Below are 22,700 nucleotides of genomic sequence, written 5' to 3'. Positions count from 1 at the left end.
TCATTTGCTCTGAACTCAAATAACATAATGGGTGTGAATGCATTTTATGGCATGCCATCTAAATGAACAAGACTGTTAACCAGCTTCACTTGCTTTTACTTTGGGTGAAGTGTGTGTCCACGTGTGTGTGAAAGGGGGTGGAGAAACAGGACATTTTAACCAGAATATTTGTCTTAAAAATGTGTCCTTTAGGAGGGTGAACATTGCTTATCCAGGAATCCAGATCATCCCCAAATTGGGGCAATTCTATCTCATTGCATCAACCCCCCTCACATTTAATCAAGTTCCATCAATTCTACTTCCTCCAGGACCTGTGGCTCTGTTTCTTGCCCCATCTCCATCCTCACTGTCTTGCTTCAGAGTGCATTGCTTCTCCCTGGATCATTGCACCCATTCCAGTTGGTCTTCTACCTCCACTCTAGAACCCTTATGAGTGAGTCTTTTCTACCACTCGGGTGGGACTATGCCACCAGGGGCCTGCTCTTGATGGATCCCCATTTTTTGTGTCACTGTTTGCCCAGCATTCTCTCCTTTTAGAGGAGCAAAGTCCTTGTTTCCCCAGCACCCAGCACAGGGCCTGGTGCATAACAGATGCTCATAAACATTTGTTGAATGGAAACAGCAGCCTGGGATTGAAACCTTAGAAAGATATAGTTGGTGTTACCCATGAATTGCCTTGGATTCACAAATTAGAGTCAACAATGCTTCATTGCATGTAGATACTTTATTGAAGGTAAGTGGCTATTTTAGAGAAAAAGATGACCATAGTGGGCAGCCTTGGGTGGAGTTTTTGGGGAGCTCAGGGGCTGGTCACTTGCTGTAGCTCTTAGAGCCTGGTTCCTGGAGGCTTAGGAGATCTTCTCTCAGCCCAGATCCAGCCGTCAACTCTTCTTCACTTTCTGCCGACTGCCCACCCTTGGCTCCATCTGAAACGGAGGGGCAAGGAAGGTTGGTCCAAGCCAGATTAGGACTTCTCTTCTCTGGTCCCTTCCTTTTGGTCCAAAGAGACCCCAGCCTCCAGTGGGCATTTCTTGCTTTAGAGGGACCTTTCCACTGGCTGAGGTGCCAGATTCATCTCCTGGCTATAGGGACATGCTAAGGGTATGATGGTACTTGGGTTCATTGTCAGCAGACAGACACTTGGCCTTGGAGCAGAGTTGAAAATCTAAACTATATGCTGGACAAGATCCCTTCCCTGTTTCACGGCCTACTCCCATTTCTCTGTACCTGAAAAACTCCTGTCATTCTAAAAATGACAGCCCAAGCATCACCTCTCCCGGGGACCCTTCCCAGAGCCTCCAGGGAGGAGTGAGTCCTCCCTCCTCTGGGCTCCCACTCACTCAGTCACAGGTTTCCATCATGGCCCCAGGAACGCCGAGGGCCATCCCCTGGGTTGTGTCACTCATACCCGCTATTCCAAAGCTTCCCAAGGGCATTGTGTTTACTCTCTATTCCCAGTGTCTTCATTATGATTTATTTTCTCTCCTTAACATCTCTGCAACAGGAAGAGGTAGAAATGTCCACTTTTCCCCTGGCTAGAGTTACCTCCCCAAGATTTTCTATCTAGGCCTTCAAGGGAAGTGAGGATGAGGTTCAAGACACTCCCTTCTCTTCCCATACCAATGTTCTAGGCTGGAAGCCTTGATGTTGGTTCACCACTCTACCCTCAACAGACCTTCTCTCCTAGTCACCCCACTGCCCTCTTCTTGTGCCTCTCTTGCTTCTCCTTCCAGGGCTACATCAGAACAGGAGGCCCTTGGCAACGTGAAGCTCCCCAGACCATGAATAACTCATGGGAAGGGGCTGTGCCATTGGCACTGGTGACCCCTTGGCTCCAATGCACGCAGCACAGGTCTCATGCAGCAAGCACAGCAGATGCTGAGATCAACACCCAGCCCCCTCTACGTGTCCCAGGGCTTTGCTACCTGCAGATGCCTTCAGAGATGAGATGTACTTGGACCAGAAGGAGCAATCAGCTTTCTTCAGGCCCTGTCGATTGGGGAGCAGTGCACTGAACTCCTTGTAGTTCTCTCCGCCAGCATAGGGTACAAAGTCAGGCCAGGGGGTTGCAAATGTGGGTACTTTCCGTGAGAACTCATAAGGGTAGTTGGGATTTCTAGGAAAATGAAAAGAAAGAAATATCCATGAGGGAAACTCATCTTTCCTTTCATCACCTGAATTACTTCCCACTTGCACTTGGTATCTGAAGGACAATTCATGTATCTGTAGGTGTCAAGGCTGCATGTGAAGCCCCCAGATCTGGCTTCTGGAGTTGTGATCTTGACTACGGCACTGCAAAGCTAGGCCATTTCTGGTAGAGGAAAGGTGTTGAGGTCATGACCTGGTAGCGTTATCCAGGACCTAGCGCTGCCCTTCTGTCTTTGTGAATGTTGAGGAGATCACTGTGCTCTTCTCTTTCTCAAAGTCCTCAGATCTACACATCATAGCTAGCCTTTGGAATGTCCTTGTTTGTCCAAGGCATGGGCAGGAGGGTGAATCTGCTGCCCAAACTTGCTACCCAGGCCCATCTTCCGGCATGCACTGCCATGTAGCCCAAACACCAGCCCTGCAACCACCTGATGTTTCCCAAATAAGGTGTGTCCTCTCAGCCCTGCTGCATTTGCCCAGATCTCCTTTCCTGGAAGTGTCTTCTTCTCCTTTGCTTAAATATTCTATTTATCCCCCAAGGCCAGCTTAAATGTGACTTCCTCAGTGAAATATTTTCTAAAACCCTAATTAGAAGAAATATGTTTCTCTGCTCAACTCCCACAACAAACTGCATAAAGCTTTATTTTCTCCTGCTTTGAATCATGGTTCATTTTTAGGTTTTCAGACTATCAGTAGCTGGTAGCTGGGTCATGACTTTTGCACCTTTTTATCTTTCCGGGGAACCTAGCACAGTTCTAGGTAATCAATTCACATCAGTTAAAAAGATAAAAGGAAACAGGTAAACTACCATGAAGAGGAAAGAGCAGGAACCAATTCTGCAGGTGGGGACAGCGAGTATACTCCATCAGACTGGAGTAGAGGCAGATGAGGAAGAGGAAAAGCCTCAAGGTGAATAAAAGAGGGTCCTGAGCATTTCAACTTAAGCTGAAAACCCAAAGAACTGGTATTCCCCTCTGTGGAGAGACAGTGGCTCTCCTCCAAGTGGTTTGCCCTCCAGGGGACATTCGACATGCCTGGTTCTCAAAACTGGGCCTAGGTGGGCACCACTGGTATCTCGTGGGCATCTAGAGGCTAAGGATGCTGTTAAACATCCTACAATGTGGAGGACACAGCCAAGATTTATCCAGCCCCCAATGTCAATGGTGCTAAGGTTGAGAAACCCTGATCTGGAGTCATCAAATGTAGCTGGTATAATTAGAGCTTTTCTTCATGAAGATTAATGTATGCAAAAGCAGGTTTGGCCAGGAGAGGGTGACTGAGACAGGGAGGCCGGTGGCTGGTGATTATAATGTCTAGGGAGGAAAGGATGAGTCCATCGATGCAAATTGGGCCTTTGCATTCTGCTTGAAGGGAGGGGGAGGAAAAGCACAGTGACAGAATTCTGAACAAGTGGCCCCAAATTACCCTGATCTGATGAAGTGGGAAAAGTACTGCATGATTTTCAGCGACAGGCTCTTCTCCTCCAGAGAAAACTGCCCCTCGTAGGCTGGGTAGAAGGGAAGCCCAAAGGCAAACTGAACATCCGCCAGCAACTCCAGGCTGAGAAAACAGAGGAAAAGCAGCAGCAAAAGGTCAAGAAAAAGTAAACTACTCAAAAACACAAACAAACAAAAAACTAATATTTCTTCCAAAACCAAGACTTTCCCTTCTTTACATCATATTTAAGGATCCTGTTTAGTGCTCAGTTGAGTGGAGATTTGGCTTGGCCTAAATTAAATCCAGTGACCCACTGGGGGCAGATCCACGGCAGGTCTATTGGTTAAAGTGAGACCAACACTGAACACTTAAGTCTCTGGAAATAATGCCTGTGAGAAACATCCCAACACAATGATTTTTGGATCATATTCTAAGCATGATACTTATGGTATCACTGGATATTGATGTTCTTCTAGTCACTGAAAAAGCAATAATGAAAGTAGCTTGTATTTGAGCCCAATCCCTGCACTAGCCCTTGTTCATATACAACTCACACTCATGACTCTTCAAGGATGACATTTATCCATGAAGCCCACCCCAGCACAGTACCTGGCAAACAGCAGTTGTTCAATAAATACATGCTAGACTGGATTAAATATCTAGGAAGCAGCAGCCAGCTGGGAATAATGACCTGGAAGCCAGTCCAGTGGTGTGAATGACCCGGGCTGGAGCTGGTGCTGAGCAGCCTGGTACACGGGCCCTGGAGTGAGCATTGGGAACCAGGGAGAGTGATCGAGTGGAAAAGCCAGAAAGGATTTCACCACTGCATAGTAAAGAATCGGGCTTTGCCTATAGAGAGGTCTGGACTTTGCCCTCAACTTCTGGAAGGTGAGTCATACCTGTTAGGAGGAGGGAAGAGGCTGGCCACACTGGATCTTAGGGTGGATATGGCCCTACCTGACAGTCTGAGGGTGGGGACTGGCCATGCCAGAAAGAACAACCACGTGATTTAGCGTGGAGCTTTGGGTCTCATGGTATCAGGCAACCTGTAAACTGAGAGGAATCACATGGCAATCGATCAATCAATCAATCATGCCTATGTAATGGAACGCCAATAAATCTCTGAACACCAATGCTGGGGTGAGCCTCAGTGCAGAGGGTGATACGTCCTGACTCCACCACAGGGAGGGGACAATGGAGCTTCAAACCTGGAACCCTCCTGGGCTCTGTGCCTCTCTTCCATGGGCCGATTTTAATCTGTGTCCTTTCCCTGTAATAAATCATTGTGGTGAGTGTCACAGCTTTTAGCGAATTCTGAGTTTTTCCAGTGAATTATCCAGCCTAAGGGTAGTTTGGGGAACCCCTGAATTTTCAGCTGGCATCAGAGGGAGGGTGGTCTTGTGTGTAGACCATGCCCTCTAACCTTGTCATCGGCCCCATCTTATAGAAAAAGCCAGCCTCTAATTTTACAGACCAGGAAAATAAGGTCTCGAGCAGTTTCCTGACTTGCCCAGAGACACACAGTAAGTGAATAGCAGAGTCAGATCAAAGCTGAGGTTTCCAGAATGCACGATGCTAACAAAAAGCACCAGGGCCCCAGGGCTCCTATGCCTGGGTCCCGGCTCTTCCACCTTCAAGCTGAGTGATGTCTGGAAAATTTCTTGGCCTCCTTGATTCCCTACTTCCTCATCTATGAAATGGGTGTATAACTCCTGTATCAGTCTGTTTTCACACTACTATAAAGAAATATCTGAGACTGGGTAATTTATAATGGAAAGAGGTTTAATTGACTCACAGTAACACATGGCTGAGGGGCCTCAGGAAACTTACCATCATGGCAGAAGGTGAGGGGGAAGAAGCACCTTCTTCACAAAGCGGCAGGAGAGAGAAGAGAGCAGGGGAAACCATCATTTACAAAACCATCAGATCTCATGAGAACTCACTCACTATCACCAGAATATCATGGAGGAAACTGTTCTCATGATCCAATCACCTCCCTCTGGGTTCTTGTAATTATAACTGTGGGGATTACAGTTCGAGATGAGATTTGAGTGGGGACACAGAGCCAAACCATATCAACTCCCTACCTCATAGTGCTGCTGTGAAGATCAAAATAAAATGGTATATGGAGCATGTATTTAAAAGGGAAGTAAAATGTGGTCCAGTTCTTTCTCACCACATCAGTTCACCTCCTGACGCAATCAACTATCTTTAAGTTCCTGGCACCAGCTGTGACCCAGCAGTTCTCATCCGTGCTGGTACAATGGGCAGAGGTAGCCAGCAGACAGATGTTCTGGGAAATGACTAGAATGCAGTGGTTCCCAGATAAAGGCAGTTTGTGCAGAGGTGAAATTCTATGAAGTGCAATGATTTGTGGATAGACAGTTTGACTCTGGCTAAGACTCAGAGAGATTTATTGTGATTATCCAAGAGGCTGGGGAAAGGGCCCCTCTAGCTCAGGGCTTTGAAGCAGAACACTTCAAGCAAAGACAGCACCTTCTTATTGCCCCTCTCCTTCTCAGGCTGGGAACTGTGGTGACAGCAGAGGTTCAGGGGTCCTTCCCTAACACTGAGGCCTGAGGGCCGGAGAGCCAGTATTCCTACTCTGGCCATAAGAATGATCACCAGGCATACATGCGACTGGCAGCAGGCCATAGAGAAACAGACATAAACTCATCACTCAGCTGAGACTCAGCTCTGAAACTTACAGCTTGTGTAACTTTGGAGGTGTCTTTTGACTTTTCTCTGTATCGGTTTCCTCTACATAAACTACCAGATAGAATATGCTATTGCATGTGGAAGCTCTGTCTAAAAGAAGTGTTTTTACAAATGGCTGCTATTATTATGATGAGGTTATTGTGTGTCAGTATTGGGCCATTGCACTGGAAGGTGTCATTGAAGGAGTATGAAACCACGAGGATATACAGTATGATTAGGAAGAGAATAAGTCACCAAGCGCAGCATCTCTTTGCAACTATTCTCACATATTAGGTCCTTCTTAGAGAAGGAAGAAGGTTTCCTGTTTTTGAGAGGGGAGCAGGAAGTGGCGAGTGTCATTGAAATTTGTAGGATCCTGGGACTCAAAGAGCTAAGTCCCTTGGGCAATGTCAGCAATAACTGTGAGGAGCCCAGAAAAGAGTCGCAGATTCTGCGGTGGCCAAGGTGGCCTGTTTTGCAGCCAGCTCTACCCAATGTCTGCTTATAGCCACCAATTCCAGAGCACCTGGGCTGTGCCAGGCACCATGGTAGACCTTTGGCAGCTGTGATCTTCAACATTCAAGGGCTACTGGAAAAGTGAATGTTACCATCCACATACTTTCCAGGTAATAGATGAAGGCTCAGAAAGAGAAAATGACATGCCTGAGACACGGGACAGCCAGGGTTCAAACCCGAGTCTCCCAGACCCCCAATCCCCTGCTCTGTGTAGTCTACCTGTGCAGAGGGGACTGAGGACCATTTAAAAGTAATCGCGATGGAAGTTGTTAGGAAAAGGATCACAAAACAAAAAATGCCAGGCAGAGAGAAGTTGTCATTACAATGACAATAGAAATAATCTCTCACATAAACCCAAAATTGGTAGTTTACAAATGGCATTCACCCTTATTATCTCACCCACCCTGTGAATAGGTTTTATTACTCCTTTCAACGGTGGAGGAAGCTTGGGCTCAAAGAGGCCATTTTCTTGCCAAGGCCCCGTAACTGTTTAGTGGTGACGCCAGGACTGAAGCCTCCGTCTGCAGATTTCACGGTCTGCTGTCCCTTTGCGTCTTGTGTGGGTTTTCTCATGGCCTCGTTGCTGGTCTTACTGAAGCTGTCTTGTTTCTCAATCACCACACTTCCTCTGCGGTGGCCACAGAGAAGCCAGGAGGCCCAGGGTTAACAGGGGCCCCCCTCCTCTTTCTTCCTCCAGTGATGGCTGGCCGATTTTCTCCCCATTGGGGCTTAGTCCTTCTCCTCACTGTGGAATGAAAGGTTCAACAGCCTGTTGCTCAGGAGGCCCTTCTGGAAAACTGGCTGTATTTAGTCCTCTATTGCTGCCTTAAGAAATTACCACAGACTCAGTGGCTTAAAACAACACAAATTACTATCTGACACCATCTGGAGTTCAGAAATCCAGGATGGGTCCTAGTGGACTAAATTCAAAGGGTGCACGGGCTGCGTTCCTTCTGAAAGTTCTGGGGAGAATACTTCTCTTGACCATTCAGGTTTGTGGCAGGATTCAGTTCCTTGAGGTAGAGGACCCAGGCCTCCGTTTTCCTGCTGGCTACAAACTGAGGGCCATCCCCAGTCACTAGAGGCTGTCCATCAGAACCGCCCTTCTCCATCTCAGAGCGGCCGAGTCCTTCTTATGCTGCATGTCTTTGGAACACTCCTCTGCTTAGAGTACTCGTGTGATTAAATCGAGCCTACCAGGATAAGCTCCCATCTCAAAGTCTTGAACCTTAATCACACCTGCAAAGTTCCTTTGCCATGGAAGGTAACATATTCACAGGTTTCAGGGTTTAGGACTTGGACATTTTGACAGGGCATAACTGCTACCACAATAGCCTGATCTACTGTTTCCTCCAGAGGAAGCTGCATTCCAAGGGTTCTAGTGAACAGAAATAAACTTTCAAGGCCAGAGTGCTCTGTTGAAACCCCAGCTCAGTCACTGACTAGTGTGCAATCTGGGACAAGCTGTCTAATGTCACTGGGTCTCAGTGTCCTCCTCTGTAAAATGGTGACACAATTATGCTTATCCTGAATGAGGTTTAGCAATAAAATATTTTTAATCTCTCTGACCCAGTTTCTGGCTCATATACTCATTTCCTTTTTGATTAACTGAGAGAGACATCTGAAAGCTTAAGAGTGGGAGTCTTTAACTTGTGGGAGCCTGGGGAGGTCCCATTGTAGGGTTTTGGAGATCCACAAGTTCCCTAAAATTACACATAAAATGCCGTGAAGTGTATGGGTGCATCTTTCTTGAGAAATGTTTCATATCCTCCATCACATTCTCAAGAAAGTCATGTGCTGATAAATATTTAATAATCAGCTGGGCGTGATGGCTTTATGGCTATAATCCCAGGACTTTGAGAGGCCAAGGCAGGTGGATTGCTTGAGCTCAGGAGTTCAAGACCAGCCTGGGCAACATGACAACATCCCATCTTTACAAAAAATACAAAAATTAGCTGGATGTGGTGCCGTGTGCCTATAGTCCCAGCTGCTTGGGGGTCTGAGGCAGGAGGATCACTTGAGCCCAGGAGGTCGAGGCTGCAGTGAGCCACAGTTGATTGATCGTACCACTGCACTCCAGCCTGGGTGACAAAGTGATACTCTGTTTCAAAAAAAGAAAAACGTTTAATAATCGACTCTCTGGGGGAAAGGAAATCTTATGTGTGATATTCGCCAATTTTTACAGTGTAAATACTCCCACCTTAGCCAATTTCAAAATGATGTCATTGAGCACGACGCTGGGAAGCAATGTGTACCACTGGCTCTCATGAGCTTGCATGAGCCGGCTCCAGGCCACTACTGTCTGCCACCTTAGAAAGGCCACAGAGCACTGCTTTGGGGGGAAGGTCTGGCATTCCAGCCCATCCCATCTGTTTAATTTAAGAGCCTGTTGTGTATGAGGATTTCTGCTTTGTTTTTCCCTAGCAGAGCTGATCTTTATCAGGATGCAGGAGTTATTTTGAGCAGTTTAAGGGACATCTGGAGGAGGCACAAACAGTGGAGCCTCTGAAGAGGGAATCTGGGATCCGAGGACCAAGTCCTCGGCGAATCTGGGCACCGGTTGGGGATTCTGGGACCCTCTGGAGGAAGAAAAGGGGATTTGGATTCAGCAGCAGCAGCAGAGGAAGACCCGGAAGAACATGCCAGGGTCTAACAAGGTAAAAGGAGAGACTCAACTGAGTGTCCCTGGTGCTTGCAGCCTAGGGGTAGGCAGTTCATGTGTGCTTATGTGGCTTCTTTGCTCTGTGCTGTGTCTGATCACGGATAAATCATAGGCCCAAACCCGTGGCAGCTGTGTCAGTATATGGTCAGCCTGGAAGCATTTAGCTGTCACTTGTCTTCTGCTGTTTTTGGTAATCACATTGCAGTGGAACTTGCCCCTCATCTGACAGCTGCTCATCCCATGCCCAGGGCAGATCTGAATCTTCTCCTTGTCACCTCCGAGAAGCAGATTTTGGGCCTGGGAAAGCTACCTGCCCAAGCTGGGCAAGCTCTGTTCAAGTCCCACTTCCACTGCTGAATCTCTGAGCCTTGGTTTTCCTATCAGTAAAATGGGTCAATCATCTCCATTCATCCACCCACATGGTATTACTGGATGCTCATAGATCCAGTGGGTGTAATTCCCTTTAAAAACTGTAAGCTGCCATCCAAGGAAGAGTTAAGGTGGCTGAAGTTGATAAAGTTACATTTAACCAGACTGTGGAAAGAACTGACCAGCCACAGAGCTCGGCGGACGACTCTGTGTGTGTGTGTGTGTGTGTGTGTGTGTGTGTGCGCGCATGCTTTTGTGTTTCAGTTTCAGGATTTGAATGCCATCCAGTGAGGACAGTGGCAAATTAGAAAAGGGGTGTCGGGACTAAGACCCTACTTGGCCCACAGTTGCCGAATGCCTACTGTGCAGTGTCCTCTGGATGGATGCTGAGGCTCAAAAGGTGGACATTCTGTTGAGGAGCTCACATTCTAACAGGAAAGTGTGACCAACCACTGCTTTTCAAAAATAAAATGTTGTATGTTGTACAATAGAAAGGTAGGTATCTGTCAAGTGACAGAATTACTTACCAAGTACCATAAGAAGAGAGAGAAATGAAATATCATTTATTCCAGGCAAGAAAATGCAGAAGAGTTTATGGAAAGTGAGAGAGAGGAAGCTGCGGTGGACTTGTGCTTGGACAGATGAGTAGGGTTAGTGAATGGACAAGGTGAGGAAGGGCATGTGGGTAGCAACTCAGCGCTTGTGCCGTCATGGAGCAGGATCTGTGCTCTGTATGGAGCAAGGAATGACAAGGGGTGTGGCTGAGCACAAGGTGAGCCAGGGCAGGTGGGGGCTGGTGCAGGTGGCAGAAAACAGTCCTCAAGGCGCTGGCCTCACAGGTCCTGCTGAGAAGTGCAATTGGAACTTTTTCTAGTCCAGAAAAATCCAAAGTCTGAAAACCACTAAACTGCATGCTTGCTAAGGTCCACTGGGCTCTCATTCTTTGAAAGCTGTGACAGCCTAGACCAGAAGAATTGATGGTCATGTTTTAAAGGGGCTGGGAACCCTGGAGGTTTCTCAGCAAATGAGTTGTAAGTTGCATTTCTTTTGGAAGGATTACTAGAGGTGTGTGGGAAGAAAAACTAGAACTGAGAAATCCTAGGGTCACTGCAACTGTCCAGAAAAGACAGAACCTTTTCACATAGCGTCCCCAAGCTTACCTGTCTGCCATACTGCTCATCATTAATCCTGCTGGTGCTGCTGAGGACCTGCAGGGAGGCTAAGCCTGCATCCTAGCGAGCCAAAAGCCTCATTTCAGAGATGATCCATGGTGCAAGTTCCTGACTTGAGCTCGGCTTCCAGGATCAGGAGCCACAGTCCATGAAAGTTTGGGTTTATCAGGAAACAGAATGATGGAGGTACATCCATCCAAAGAGATGCACCTGGCAGTGGATTCAGCTGGGGAGGTGGGCTGAGCCTGGGTTCCCCTTATGATGAGGTGAGGGTGTGAGGAAGGATCTCCCTTGACAGAAATAAGACACTGTTTTGCATGGCAGAAGCCGTTCTGCTGATAATGGTGTGAAGAGGCTTGTGCTGGAGATGGCACAGCACGGATGGGCATTACTGCCCAACTGAATGGACTGATTTGAGAGCCTGTGCTTGCAGGGATTTCAGTCCCTCCTGTTCTGTCTGCCTGCAGGAAGTCTGTTGACCTCATCCCCATAAAATATACTCCCTTTTTTATCCCCAGCCAGCATCTCTCGATAGCTTCCTCCAAAGGAAATTAGGGAACAGGGAGGAATGAAAGTCCCTTTGCTTCCCAGGAATTTTTTTTTTTTTTTTTTTTTTTTGAGAAGCTGACGAAGTGTTAAGTAACTTACAACTAGACGCTTATAAGTGTGCCTCTCTTTGGGCAAATCTAATATGCAAAAGTTCAGATTCTGCATGTGAATTAATCAGGAAGTAATTCTTTGCTTTACAAATGGCTTGTGTTTTACAAGAGAATTTGCTACGCAATCCCTTAAAAATAAGCTCCCTAAGGCACACTAAATAGTGTAGTCCTACCCCAGGCCCCAAAGGAGATATTTGCAGTAGCCCCCTAACTTCCTAAAGCTCAGCAGAGCGGTATGATATATTGTTTCACAGTAGAGTCAAAGCTTTCAACTAACTTGCTAGATTAACCTGAACATTTTATTCCCTCCATAAAGTATGATAACTGTTGCCCAGAAAAAAATGAATTTTCCAGGCCCCAAACATGCATTCTCACTAACTGTGTTGTGTGCTTACCAAGACCCAACTGTTTAAGTCATTGTATTTGTCATTGTGATTTTATATTTAATTGAATTTACTGAATACCATACAGATACTCCACTTTCATGGATCCCAGACTGGAAATAATAGATCATGCACTACGTTTATGGTTTTGCAAGAAGTCCAAAGGCAGAACTCCAAACAGCATTTTCCAACTTAACCCTCTGATCCTGCACCAAAAGAATGGCCAGGGGATGCAGATTTATGTGTTTAAAGTTAAAATAAAATATTTAAGGCATCACACCTATCTTATGCATTTTTCACGAGTTCTCTTTTTAATCGACTTTTCTGACTAACTGACCATCACATTAGATAACAGGGTTGATACTGTACATTCTATTATTTTTAAAAAAGATAATTGATGTTTCAGTGAGCCATTCTGGATATGAATGAAAAGACCATTGTGCATTATATATGCTTTTTTAAAAATCTGCAATGCCTTCTCATCACACTCAGATAAAATACTATCTCTCTGCTAGCCACAGCTTAAAAACTCCTATGTGAACTACAAGACCCATTTTTTTTTTCCCTCTGCACCTTCAACCACTCTCCTCTTCTTCAACAGGCTCCAATTCAAGTGCCACAATTTAAGCGTCCTAGCACACACTCAGCCTCATGATGAATTTCCATGGAAACTATGAACTCCACAGCTGGCCCGGCCCCCAGGCATCTTAAGATGAGAGGCTTCCACATCCTCTCTGAAGTGGCTACAGCTCCTCATGCAATGTTTGGTACCAGAAACCACTTCAGTTGTGGTTGCTTTTTTCCAAGGACCTCTTGATCTCCAATTTGGATTCTTCCAGCATAATACACGAAGCAGCATTAGTAATGCTCCAGTTCCCTGGTCTTCTTCTTTATCCTCAAATATGCCAAGCCCTTTCCCACCTTAGGGCCTTGGCCTTTGATGATCTTTCTTTTGGGATTTCTCACTTCTATGTGAGGATCACACACCACCTCATTTCTCGGTTCTCGGCTCAAATGTCACCTTTACACAAGGTTCTTTTCTTATTACTGACCACGGCACCCTAGTGGATCTCCTTCCTAGTGTTGTTGTCTGAACATATGCTGCATATTGATGTGTGTATTGTCTATTCTTTACACACTATTCCTAGATACCCATCAGCGCCACCCGCAACTGCAGTCTTTGTCCCAAGAGGCAGCTCTTCTCTGCCTTGCAGCTTTCTCATTTCTAGGACCTGGAAGGGGATCTGCAGCATAGACGGCGTTAGGTAAATCTCTGTCAAATCAATGTTGAAGAAGATATATAGTGCAGACCCTATTATGTCAAGGAGTTGGAGTGATCGGTTTCAGAAAATGATTATTTTCATCTACACTGGGAAATAATCCCACAGGATGTTAGCCAGGCTGATGGATTCAGTTCAATAATCTATCCACTTCACATTTTCTTTGGTTTGTGAATTCCAACAAACTCACCAAGACAGTCAACTAGAAAGATAATATTTTGAATCTGGAATGTTAAAAGCCTCTGGAATGCGCAGTAGTGTCTAGAATGCAAGTGTAGTGGTGCACAAAATGCCTTGAGTCTAGAATTTACAGCTTTGTTTTCCAGGGTTGGGACAACTTATCAAGGAGGAACATTATTGCCTCTTTAGTCGTTTTGAATGTTTTGTTTTTCTCTCTCAGAGACTTAGTTTTCCTAAAAGGAAAATAACCCTAGCTCCCTAACATTGAACATCTGCAATGAGCCAGATGTTTAATGTACATGATCTTGAATATTCATACTATGAAGTACATATAGCTCTACCTATTTTATAGGTGAGGAAATTGAGGTAAAGGGATTTGTTTAAATGCAAACAGCTAATAAACGGTAGATATGGGATTAGAACTCTAGTTGATTTACTCTCAAAGGATGTGCTGTTTCACTAGATTGGGTTGCCTCTGCCAAAATGAAAGACCAGTCTAACATTCTCTAAGAAGCGTGAGTAGATGTTTAATCCCAAGAGCCATACTCTTCCGTTCAAAGAAAAGTCAAATGTGGTCTTATTGAAACATCTTCCACACCACCGGGATGTAGGAATGACATCCCAGCACCCTGGAGGCCAAGGCCTTCAGAAGAAAGACCCAGCACACAATTCAAGTGCCATAGCACACACTCAGCCTTATGATGAATTTCCATGGAAACCATGAACTCCACAGTTGGCCCAGCCCCCAGGCATCTTAAGATGAGAGGCTTCCACATCCTCTCTGAAGTGGCTACAGCTCCTCATGCAATATCTGGTACCAGAAACCACTTCAGTTGTGGCTGCTTTCTTCCAAGGACCTGTTGATTTCAATTTGGATTCTTCCAGCATAATACATGAAGCAGCATTAGTAATGCTTACCTAATCAGTGTTCACTCTCTGCCAGGCAGTTAGGCCCATAGGCGAGGCTGTTTGTGTGCCTTGTCTTCCTTAGTCCTGACACACTTCATAGTAAGCATAAGTTCTATTACTAGCTCCACTGCATAGATGAGGAAACCAATGCTTAAAGAGGCACACAGAAAGTGGCAGAGCCCTCGAAAGACAGGAAACAGCAGAGAACAAACCGGTGCTCTCTTCTACACTTGCTGGGGCCCAGAGCACAGACCAGGGCTGGGAGTGCAGTCCCCAAACCTGGCCACAGGGTCTGAGTCCATTGCTCATGAGCAGCAGAGGACACAGATGGGGCTCTTTCTGGGAATGATACCTGGACCTTTAAAGGCCAGCGTGTCCTTTGAAAGGGGCTGTTTAGAGAGGACATCACCGGTGAGTCAAAGAGATGGAAATACCAGAGATGGGCAGGGAGGGAAGGGTCCCAGCAGAATAAGCAGGTGGCACCTTGAGAGGTACCTGGGCAAGTGACAGGAGGCATTAGAGAGAACGCAGGAGGCATCAGAGAGAATGCCCAGGCCCTCAGACCTGGGAGAGACAGCAGGCCAGAGCCCCTCTGCATGTGAAACTGGAGGCCTGCCGGCCTCTAGGTCAGCTTTGTTACAAAGAATCACTGAAGCCACCCCCGTTTCTCTGGCACACTCCATCTGCTTGAGGGGGTTCCATGGGGCCAGGGACAGCATCTTGGCCAGGGCCATCCTGCATTGATTCGGGGGCAGTGTGTGGGAAAGGGGCTGCTGTTTCCTTTCAGGTACTGTTAGTAATAACTTCAGTTCTAATAGATTCCAGCAGTAGTTCTCGACCAGCAAGGATTGTGTCCCCAGGGAACATCTGACAATGTCTGGAGGCATTTGTGGTTGGCACAGCTTAGAGGGACTGGGGCTGCTGGTATCAGGTGGGTAGAAGCCAGGGGTGCTTCTAAACATCCTTCAATGCACAGCACAGCCTCCCACAACAAAGGGTTATCTGGCCTCAAATATCAACAGTGCCCAAGTTGAGAAGCCCTGGATTACAGGCCTCACTGGCAACCCCACTCCCTCAAACAGAGGGCTCCAGGGACAGACCATGGGAGAAACTGGCTCAAAGCTTCGCCAGTGAGCAGAGATGAACAGGAGAAAGCTGGTGAGTTTTTTCTCTCATCAGCAACCTTGGAAATCAAAGCTGCCAGGTATTGTACACACAGACACACATACATGCATACACTCACACGCAGACACATTCAGACACACAATCCAGATGCCAGCTCTGGGCTAAACACCATGCAGGCGGTGTCCCCAAATTCTCCCATAGCCCTATGGAACAGGACCTGTTACTCTCTCCAGATATAGGTGAGGCTACATGGAAGCTCAGAGAGGTTAAGTGACTCGCCCAAGGCCACACAGCTGGTATGTGGACTTGGCCATTGTAGGCACTCAATAAGATTTAGGATAAAGTGGGAGCAATTGAAAGAAAGCTGGAGAGAGGGCAGGGAACAGGACATGGGTCCAGACTGCCACTCACTGGCTCAGGGACAGGGAAATAATCTGCTCACATCCCTGGGCTTTTGTTTCTTTACAAGTAAAATAAAGGAGCTAGACGGTCTCATCTTCTATATTCTTTGATTCTTTGAATCTGAATCTGAAACTGGAACCTTCTCCTCACACTAGAGATTTTGATTTCCCTGTCTCCCCTCCATCTGTTATACCTATTCTTTCCCCATAGAAGTTTGCCCTCAATTTCAGGAATGAAAATCTCATCTATAATCCAGGTGCACAGTAAGAAAATCACACTATTCTGTGATCAGTTTACAATAGTCTATAAGAAAGCAATAATTCATTGTATTTTTTTCACTAGCTGTTGCCAGGAAAGCTAATATATGCTAACAGAAATGGAGGTATGAGACAGATGGCTGAAAATGTAACACACGTATATTTTAAGTATGTAGATTTGAGCCAGAAATAAAATGAGAGATGTGACAGTGCCAGGGCAGAGAGAGAGAGAAAGAGAGATGTCTTTTTGGGACAATAAGATAAACTTGCCAAAAATCAAATGAGTTAGTTTCTGTGAGTCATTCATTGATGCAATTAACTACTACATAGATGGCACCATATGTGATGGTGATGGAGAGAGGAGACATCTACACAGGGGGTTGTCAAGAATGCATTCTGATGGCCAAGAAGAACAGAATATTCTTAGCACTATTTGCCTGTCTCTGTTTTACGTAAAATTAACGATTGTCACAACCTTTGAGATGGGTCCTATTATTATACCCATTTGCCACATGAAGAAATTGAGTCACCAAAGAGGTTACATGACTTGCCTTAGGTCACTGAGCTGATAAGACTCAAGGATATGTTTTTTACCAAAATAGTAGATGCCAGCATCTCTGCTTTTGACCAGGGCATTATTCTGCCTCCACAAGAATAGGAATACTGCTGCTATAAAATGTTTCAGTGGATCTGTGTGTCTCTTTCCTCCAAAAGTGATAGAACTGAGAACTAAACGATGCCTTTAGGTGACTGGATCCAGTAGTTTTTCATACTTTCTAAATTGAATAACCTTGAAATGTTACTCAAAGCTCAGTCTGTGACATAAGAAGAAAGGGGCTGGGAGGCTCAGACCTGCCCCCTCCTCACAGAGGCTCAGGATCCAGGCTCCCTAGAACCCAGTGAAGAATCAGTGCTTTAGACCTCTCCGGCCTCCCTACTCCCACTTCACAGGTGGCAAAACTGAGCCCCATGGAGCCTAAAAACTAAAGTAGAAAGGTCTCATTCCTGACCATCTATCCTTCAGTATGATTTCCTGAGAACCTGCTAAGTCCTCATCTGTGTCAGGAGGGTCACTGGGCTCTGAGGTGTGGAGAGCCATGGAGCCATGGGAGGCAGTTATGAGGGTCTCTGCATGAACATGGCTTGGTTTCATGGGAGGTTCCCGGGGTCAGTGCAGTGGAGCCCTGTCTCTAGGAACATGAGGACATTACTCAGTAACAGAGAAACCCACACTGCCTGTGGGAGACTGAGGTTGTGATTCTACTCTGTTAGGATTGCTCCTCTGAGGACCACCCCAATCCCAGGTCCAAAATAGACCACTTTGGACCATTGCCACTCAAAAGCCTGCTTGGCAGACTCAGTTATTTTAGAGAAAGGCAATGTTATGGATTGAACTGTGTCTCCCTCAAAAAGATATGTTGCGGTCTTTACCCCCAGTACCCCAGAATGGGACCTTATTTAGAGATAGGATCTTTATAGAGGTCATCAAGTAAAACTGAGGTCATTAGTGTTGGCCCTAACCAATATGGATGGTGGGGACCTTGGGTCCAGAGGCTGACATACACGAAGGAAGACGATGTGAAGAAATACCAGACGAAGAACACAGACATATATGAGCCAAGAATTGCCTTAGGCCACCAGGGGCTAAAAGAGAGGCCGGATCGCATCCTTCCCTAGTGCCTACAGAGGTGCTTCTGTTGACACCTTGAATTCATCCTTGTGGCTTCCAGAACTTGAGACAATACATTTCTATTGCTCTAAGCTGCCCAGTTTTGGTGGCACTTTGTTACAGCAGCCTATGAAAGTGATCCGGGTAGGATCCAAGCACTATTGATTCAGACAGCAATGATATGAATGCTTTCATTTTGTTTTGCTTTTATTGTTTTCACCCTCATGTAGAAGACTCATTTCTTATTTTTTGCCACTGTAAATTCTGGGGTCCAACAGTATGTGCATATTTGTAAGGCTTTTAATGAACTTGCTGTGGGAGAGTTACACCTTTCACTGTAATCTCTGCCTTACATGTGAGGAAGGCAGAGAATCAGACAAAAGAGTCGGATTGAGGGTAGATTCTTGAGAGCCCCGGCGAGGAGGTCCCTGCCAAGGCTGATTCTAGAAACCATTTCCCATGCTGGGCCTCCCTCGCCATGGGTGGCCATAGACCACTGGATTAGGAGGGGACCTTCATCTCCACCCAAACCACATGGCTCTCGTCATCATTCCTTCTCTCCCTCAATGCCTCCTTCCTGGAATCCTGGCCTGCCACTTATTTTTCTTCTTACAACCTGGAGGCAGTTGCTTGAATCTGTAGGTCAGGCTGAAATTATAGTTCTAAGCAAAGCGACTGCGTGTTGGAGTGGAAAGAGTTCTGAGGCTCAGAGAAGCCGCGGGTGGGTTGCTGCTCTCTAACTAACCAGCTGCTTGTCCTCGAGGGAATTGTGTTGAACTCCTTGAACCTCAGACTCGGCTATGCTCTGAATATTTACGTCCCTCCAGAATTCATAGGCTGAAATGGAATCCCCAGTGTGTTCGTATTAAGAGACAGGGCCTTTGGGGAGTAACTAGGTCATGGGGGTGGAGCCTTATGGATGGAGTTAGCGCTCTCATAAAGGAGACCTTAGGGAACATGTTTGTTCCTTTTGCCATGAGAGAATGCAGAAAGAAGGCACCACCTGTGAAGCAGACAGCGAGCCCCCGACTAGACACCAAATCTTCCCATGCCTTGATCTTGGACTTCCAGTCTCCAGAACTGTGAGCAATAAGTTTATGCTGTTTATAAATTATCCCGGCTAAGATATATTTATTATGGCAGGCTGAATAGACTAAGACACACTTCATACCTGTAAAACAGAGGTAATCATTTCAACTCTGCAGAGCTCACAAGGATTCTGGACATTTTTTTGTGGTGTGTTATAAAAACGGAAGAATCTGTTTGGAGAAAGCAGGTGAATGATGGGTGCTCCGGGGAAACGAGAACGCCTTGGGGACTGCATGAGTTTCCTGCAGCTGCTGTAGCAAATCACCATAAACTTACTGGTTCAAAACCATCAAAACTTTTTTTTCTCTCATAGTTCTGAAGGCCAGAAGCCCAACACCAGTTTGACTGAGCCAAAACCAAGGTGACAACAGGGCCACCCTCCCTCCCCGTGCTCTCCCAGTTTCTGGCTGCTACTGGCATTCCTTCCCTGTGGCCACATCACTCCAGTCTCTGACTCTGTGGTCACATTGCCTCTCTCTTCTGTAGACAGCACTTCTCCCTCTGGCTGTCACCTATAAGGATGCTTATGATTGCATTCAGGGCCCTCCCAGGGTAATCCAGGATTATCTCCCCATGCCAACATCCTTAACTAAATCACATCTGCCCAGGTTCTGTTTCCTTATAAGGTAATATTCCAGGTTCCAGGGATTGGTTCCTGAGATCTTTTGGGGGCCACTATGCAGCTAAGGTATTTTACTATGGCAGCTCGAATAGACTGAGACACACTTCCTCTGTAAAATCGAGGTGACCATTTCAACTCTGCAGAATTGGGCTCTGAACTTTTATTGTGGAGTGCTTTAAAAATGCAAGAGTCTGGGCCAGGTGCAGTGGCTCATGCCTATAATCCCAGCACTCTGAGAAGTCGAGGTGGGTCAATTACTTGAGGTCAAGAATTCGAGACCAGCCTGGCCAACATGGTGAAACACTATCTCTACTAAAAATACAAAAATTAGCCGGGAGTCATGGTGTGTGCCTGTAATCCCAGCTACTGGGAGGCCGAGGTGGGAGAATTGCTTGAATCTGGGAGGTGGAGGTTGCAGTGAGCTAAGATTGTGCCACTGCATTCCAGCCTGGGCAACAGAGGGAGACCCCATCAAAAAAAAAAAAAAAAAAAAAAAAGAGACTGTTTGGGGAAAGCAGGTAACTAATGAGTGCTTAGGAGAAATGAGAATGTCCTTTCTTTCCTCTAGTGGCAGTGAGGCCACTTGGAGAGTAAGGATTACTGGGGAATGGGAGGAAGGTGGCCAAATCACTGGCCACATCCATTACAGGGCAGGTAATAAAGTAGTCCCTGGTGAAAGAAGGACATGGGAAGGAGTCAATCTTCAGGTGGCCATTATTCAGCCTACTCTAGGGGCGTTGCTAATTATAAAGATAAATGATGCGTGTTTATAAGAATTCCCTTGCCTTGCTAAGTAACACAGGGTAAAGCCCTGTTATGGGTTGGATAACTTATATTCCAGACACTGTTAATGCCAACTCTAAGAGGAAAAATTATTAGCCTTATTTTGTAGGTAAGGATATTGAAGATCAGAGAGACAAAGAAAACTACCTATGATGGCACAGCAGGTAGGTGGTATGGCTGGACCCCCACCTCTAAAGCTGCAGTCCTTTCACCCAGCTCCCTGTTGCCCATAAAACAGACCAGGGGGCAGGGCACGGTGGCTCACATCTGTAATCCCGGCACTTTGGGAGGCCTACGCAGGTGGATCACGAGGTCAGGAGATGGAGACCATCCCAGCTAACACGGTGAAACCCCATCTCTACTAAAAATACACACACACAAAAATTAGCCAGGTGTGGTGGCGGGCACCTGTGGTCCCAGCTACTCAGGAGGCTGAGGCAAGAGAATGGCATGAACCTGGGAGGCGGAGCTTGCAGTGAGCCAAGATTGCACCACTGCACTCTAGACTGGGCGACAGAGCGAGACTCCATCTCAAAAAAAAAAAAAAAAAAAAAAAAAAAAAAAAAAATAGACCATGGATGTGAGCAATGAATGTTCTTGACCCCAGATGGCAGGCTTTGCTCCCATTCGTATATAAAATAAAACAATAATCGTCTGGCATCTTTTGGAGACATGTGGTCCTGATGATCTGTTACCTGTGAATGCTTATGGGAGGCTGAGCACAAGGACACCACTACTTTCCTCCCCCTAGAGGAGTAGATTGTCTTGCCAAAGGCACCTCAGTGTGATCTGATGTGGTTTAATGCACGAAGTCACTGCCTCAGTGGGAAGGGTTCTGGGGTTTCCCCACATGGATGAATGGCTCAGGACTGTAAGCTCATGGGGCAGTAGAACAGATAGCCCCACAGTCCTCCCTTCAAAGCGCCGGTCATCCAAGTCCCCAGCTACCCTCTTTGCATTGTTCTTTCACTCCGAAGCCGAGATCACGTGCATCCCTGTCACTTAGTCTCTCTGCTTCCTTTGTTCAGCTACTGGAGTTACGAAACCCAAATCTTTCTTTACTTCTTCTTTTTAAAATCTTTTCCTCGGCTTCTGGGAAACTCAAGGCTAAATTCTAAGCTCATTGCTTGGCCCTTCCTTCATGGTTGGTTTTCTTTCGCTTGTACCTTATTTCTCTCTCATTTTGATGACTTCATTGCACCTGATGTTTTATTCTAAGGGAGCTGGAACCTATTCTGGAAGTAAGAATGATATATAAATCAAGCCCGAATACAACTTTCCTTTGGTTGAAAAAAAAAAGCTTTTTTATACTTTGGAAAGCCATTTGTCTTAAGCTAGTGCTCAGTTTCTAGAGGAATAAATATATAGAGTAAATGAAAAAGCCTTCTCTCTCCAGTCAAATTCATCAATTAACAACTAACATTGCAATTCCAAAGTGTGTCATCATCATTTGCAAAGCCTTTCACATCACTTGTTTTAACTTTCCCCACCAACAAGACAGTGAGATGAAGTGGCTGCTACAATTATTTCTATTTCTCAGACGAGGAAACTGAGGCTTAGAGAGGTTAGGTGGTGTGTCCCATGTCATTGAACTGGGACTTGTCTTTCAGTTTTACCTTCCTTTCTCTGCGTCCCTGCAGCATCTTACCTGCCACGGCCATAGCTTTCGGGAGCATGGTACATGAAGACGTTTCCTCGTGCCCTCTTTGCCCAGGCACTGGCCATGTCGATTATAGGGCAGATGATAAAGTAGTCCCTGGTGAAAGGAGAACATGGGGGGAGTCTGGTTAAACTTGGCTCTGTGGGCAATGGTGCCTGGAAAGGGCTTCTCCCAGCAAGGTGTCCCCTTGGCCCCCAAAACCCCCCTGCCCAGGCCTACAAGAACACCTTCTTCCCATTCCCCAGCAGTGCTCTCCAAGTGGCTCCACTGCCACACTGATGGGAGAGCCAGGGTATGGTGGGTACACAGTGTCCTCTGGTAGGTCATGGGCTTAAAAACTGGTGCCCATGCTGATGTATTTTAGGCGTCAAAAATCCCGTGAAATAAACGTCTTCCTAGGACACCAATTTCACTTAAAGATGTGGAAACAAAACATTTTATAGTAACATAAGTGTAATATACAGCGGAGTTAAATGCAATATACTGTGGAATGGAACATAAAATCATTGTGCATTTTAAAAGAAGTCAGAGCCCCCAAAGATAGCTCAGGCATGTGATACCCTTAGCTCAGCCCAGTGGCTCTCAGCAGGCGGGATTTTGCCACCTCCATCTCTGCCTCCCCTAGAGAACCCTTTGGCAATGCCTGGAGACATTCCTGGTTGTCACAGCTGGGAATGGAAA

General features: G+C 46.2%; 1 protein-coding gene across 1 annotated transcript in view; it reads right to left on the bottom strand.

The window, feature by feature from the left end:
- Positions 1 to 705: 705 nt before the first annotated feature.
- The window catches only part of TG (thyroglobulin), a 275,204-nt gene continuing 253,209 nt past the window's right edge, over positions 706 to 22,700 (bottom strand). Inside the window, exons 45-48 of the mRNA XM_025393976.1 lie at positions 22,008 to 22,115; positions 3,574 to 3,708; positions 1,926 to 2,116; positions 706 to 926 (exon numbers count right to left, since the gene is read on the bottom strand). Coding sequence (XP_025249761.1) covers positions 811 to 926; positions 1,926 to 2,116; positions 3,574 to 3,708; positions 22,008 to 22,115 — 550 coding nt within the window. The 3' untranslated portion in view covers positions 706 to 810. The remainder of the gene's footprint in view (positions 927 to 1,925; positions 2,117 to 3,573; positions 3,709 to 22,007; positions 22,116 to 22,700) is intronic.

The sequence above is a fragment of the Theropithecus gelada genome, chromosome 8, assembly GCF_003255815.1.
Source record: "Theropithecus gelada isolate Dixy chromosome 8, Tgel_1.0, whole genome shotgun sequence".
In the NCBI taxonomy this organism is placed as follows: domain Eukaryota; kingdom Metazoa; phylum Chordata; class Mammalia; order Primates; family Cercopithecidae; genus Theropithecus; species Theropithecus gelada.
Note: the sequence above shows the minus strand (reverse complement) of the source record. Positions and strands in the feature narration are given on the sequence as shown.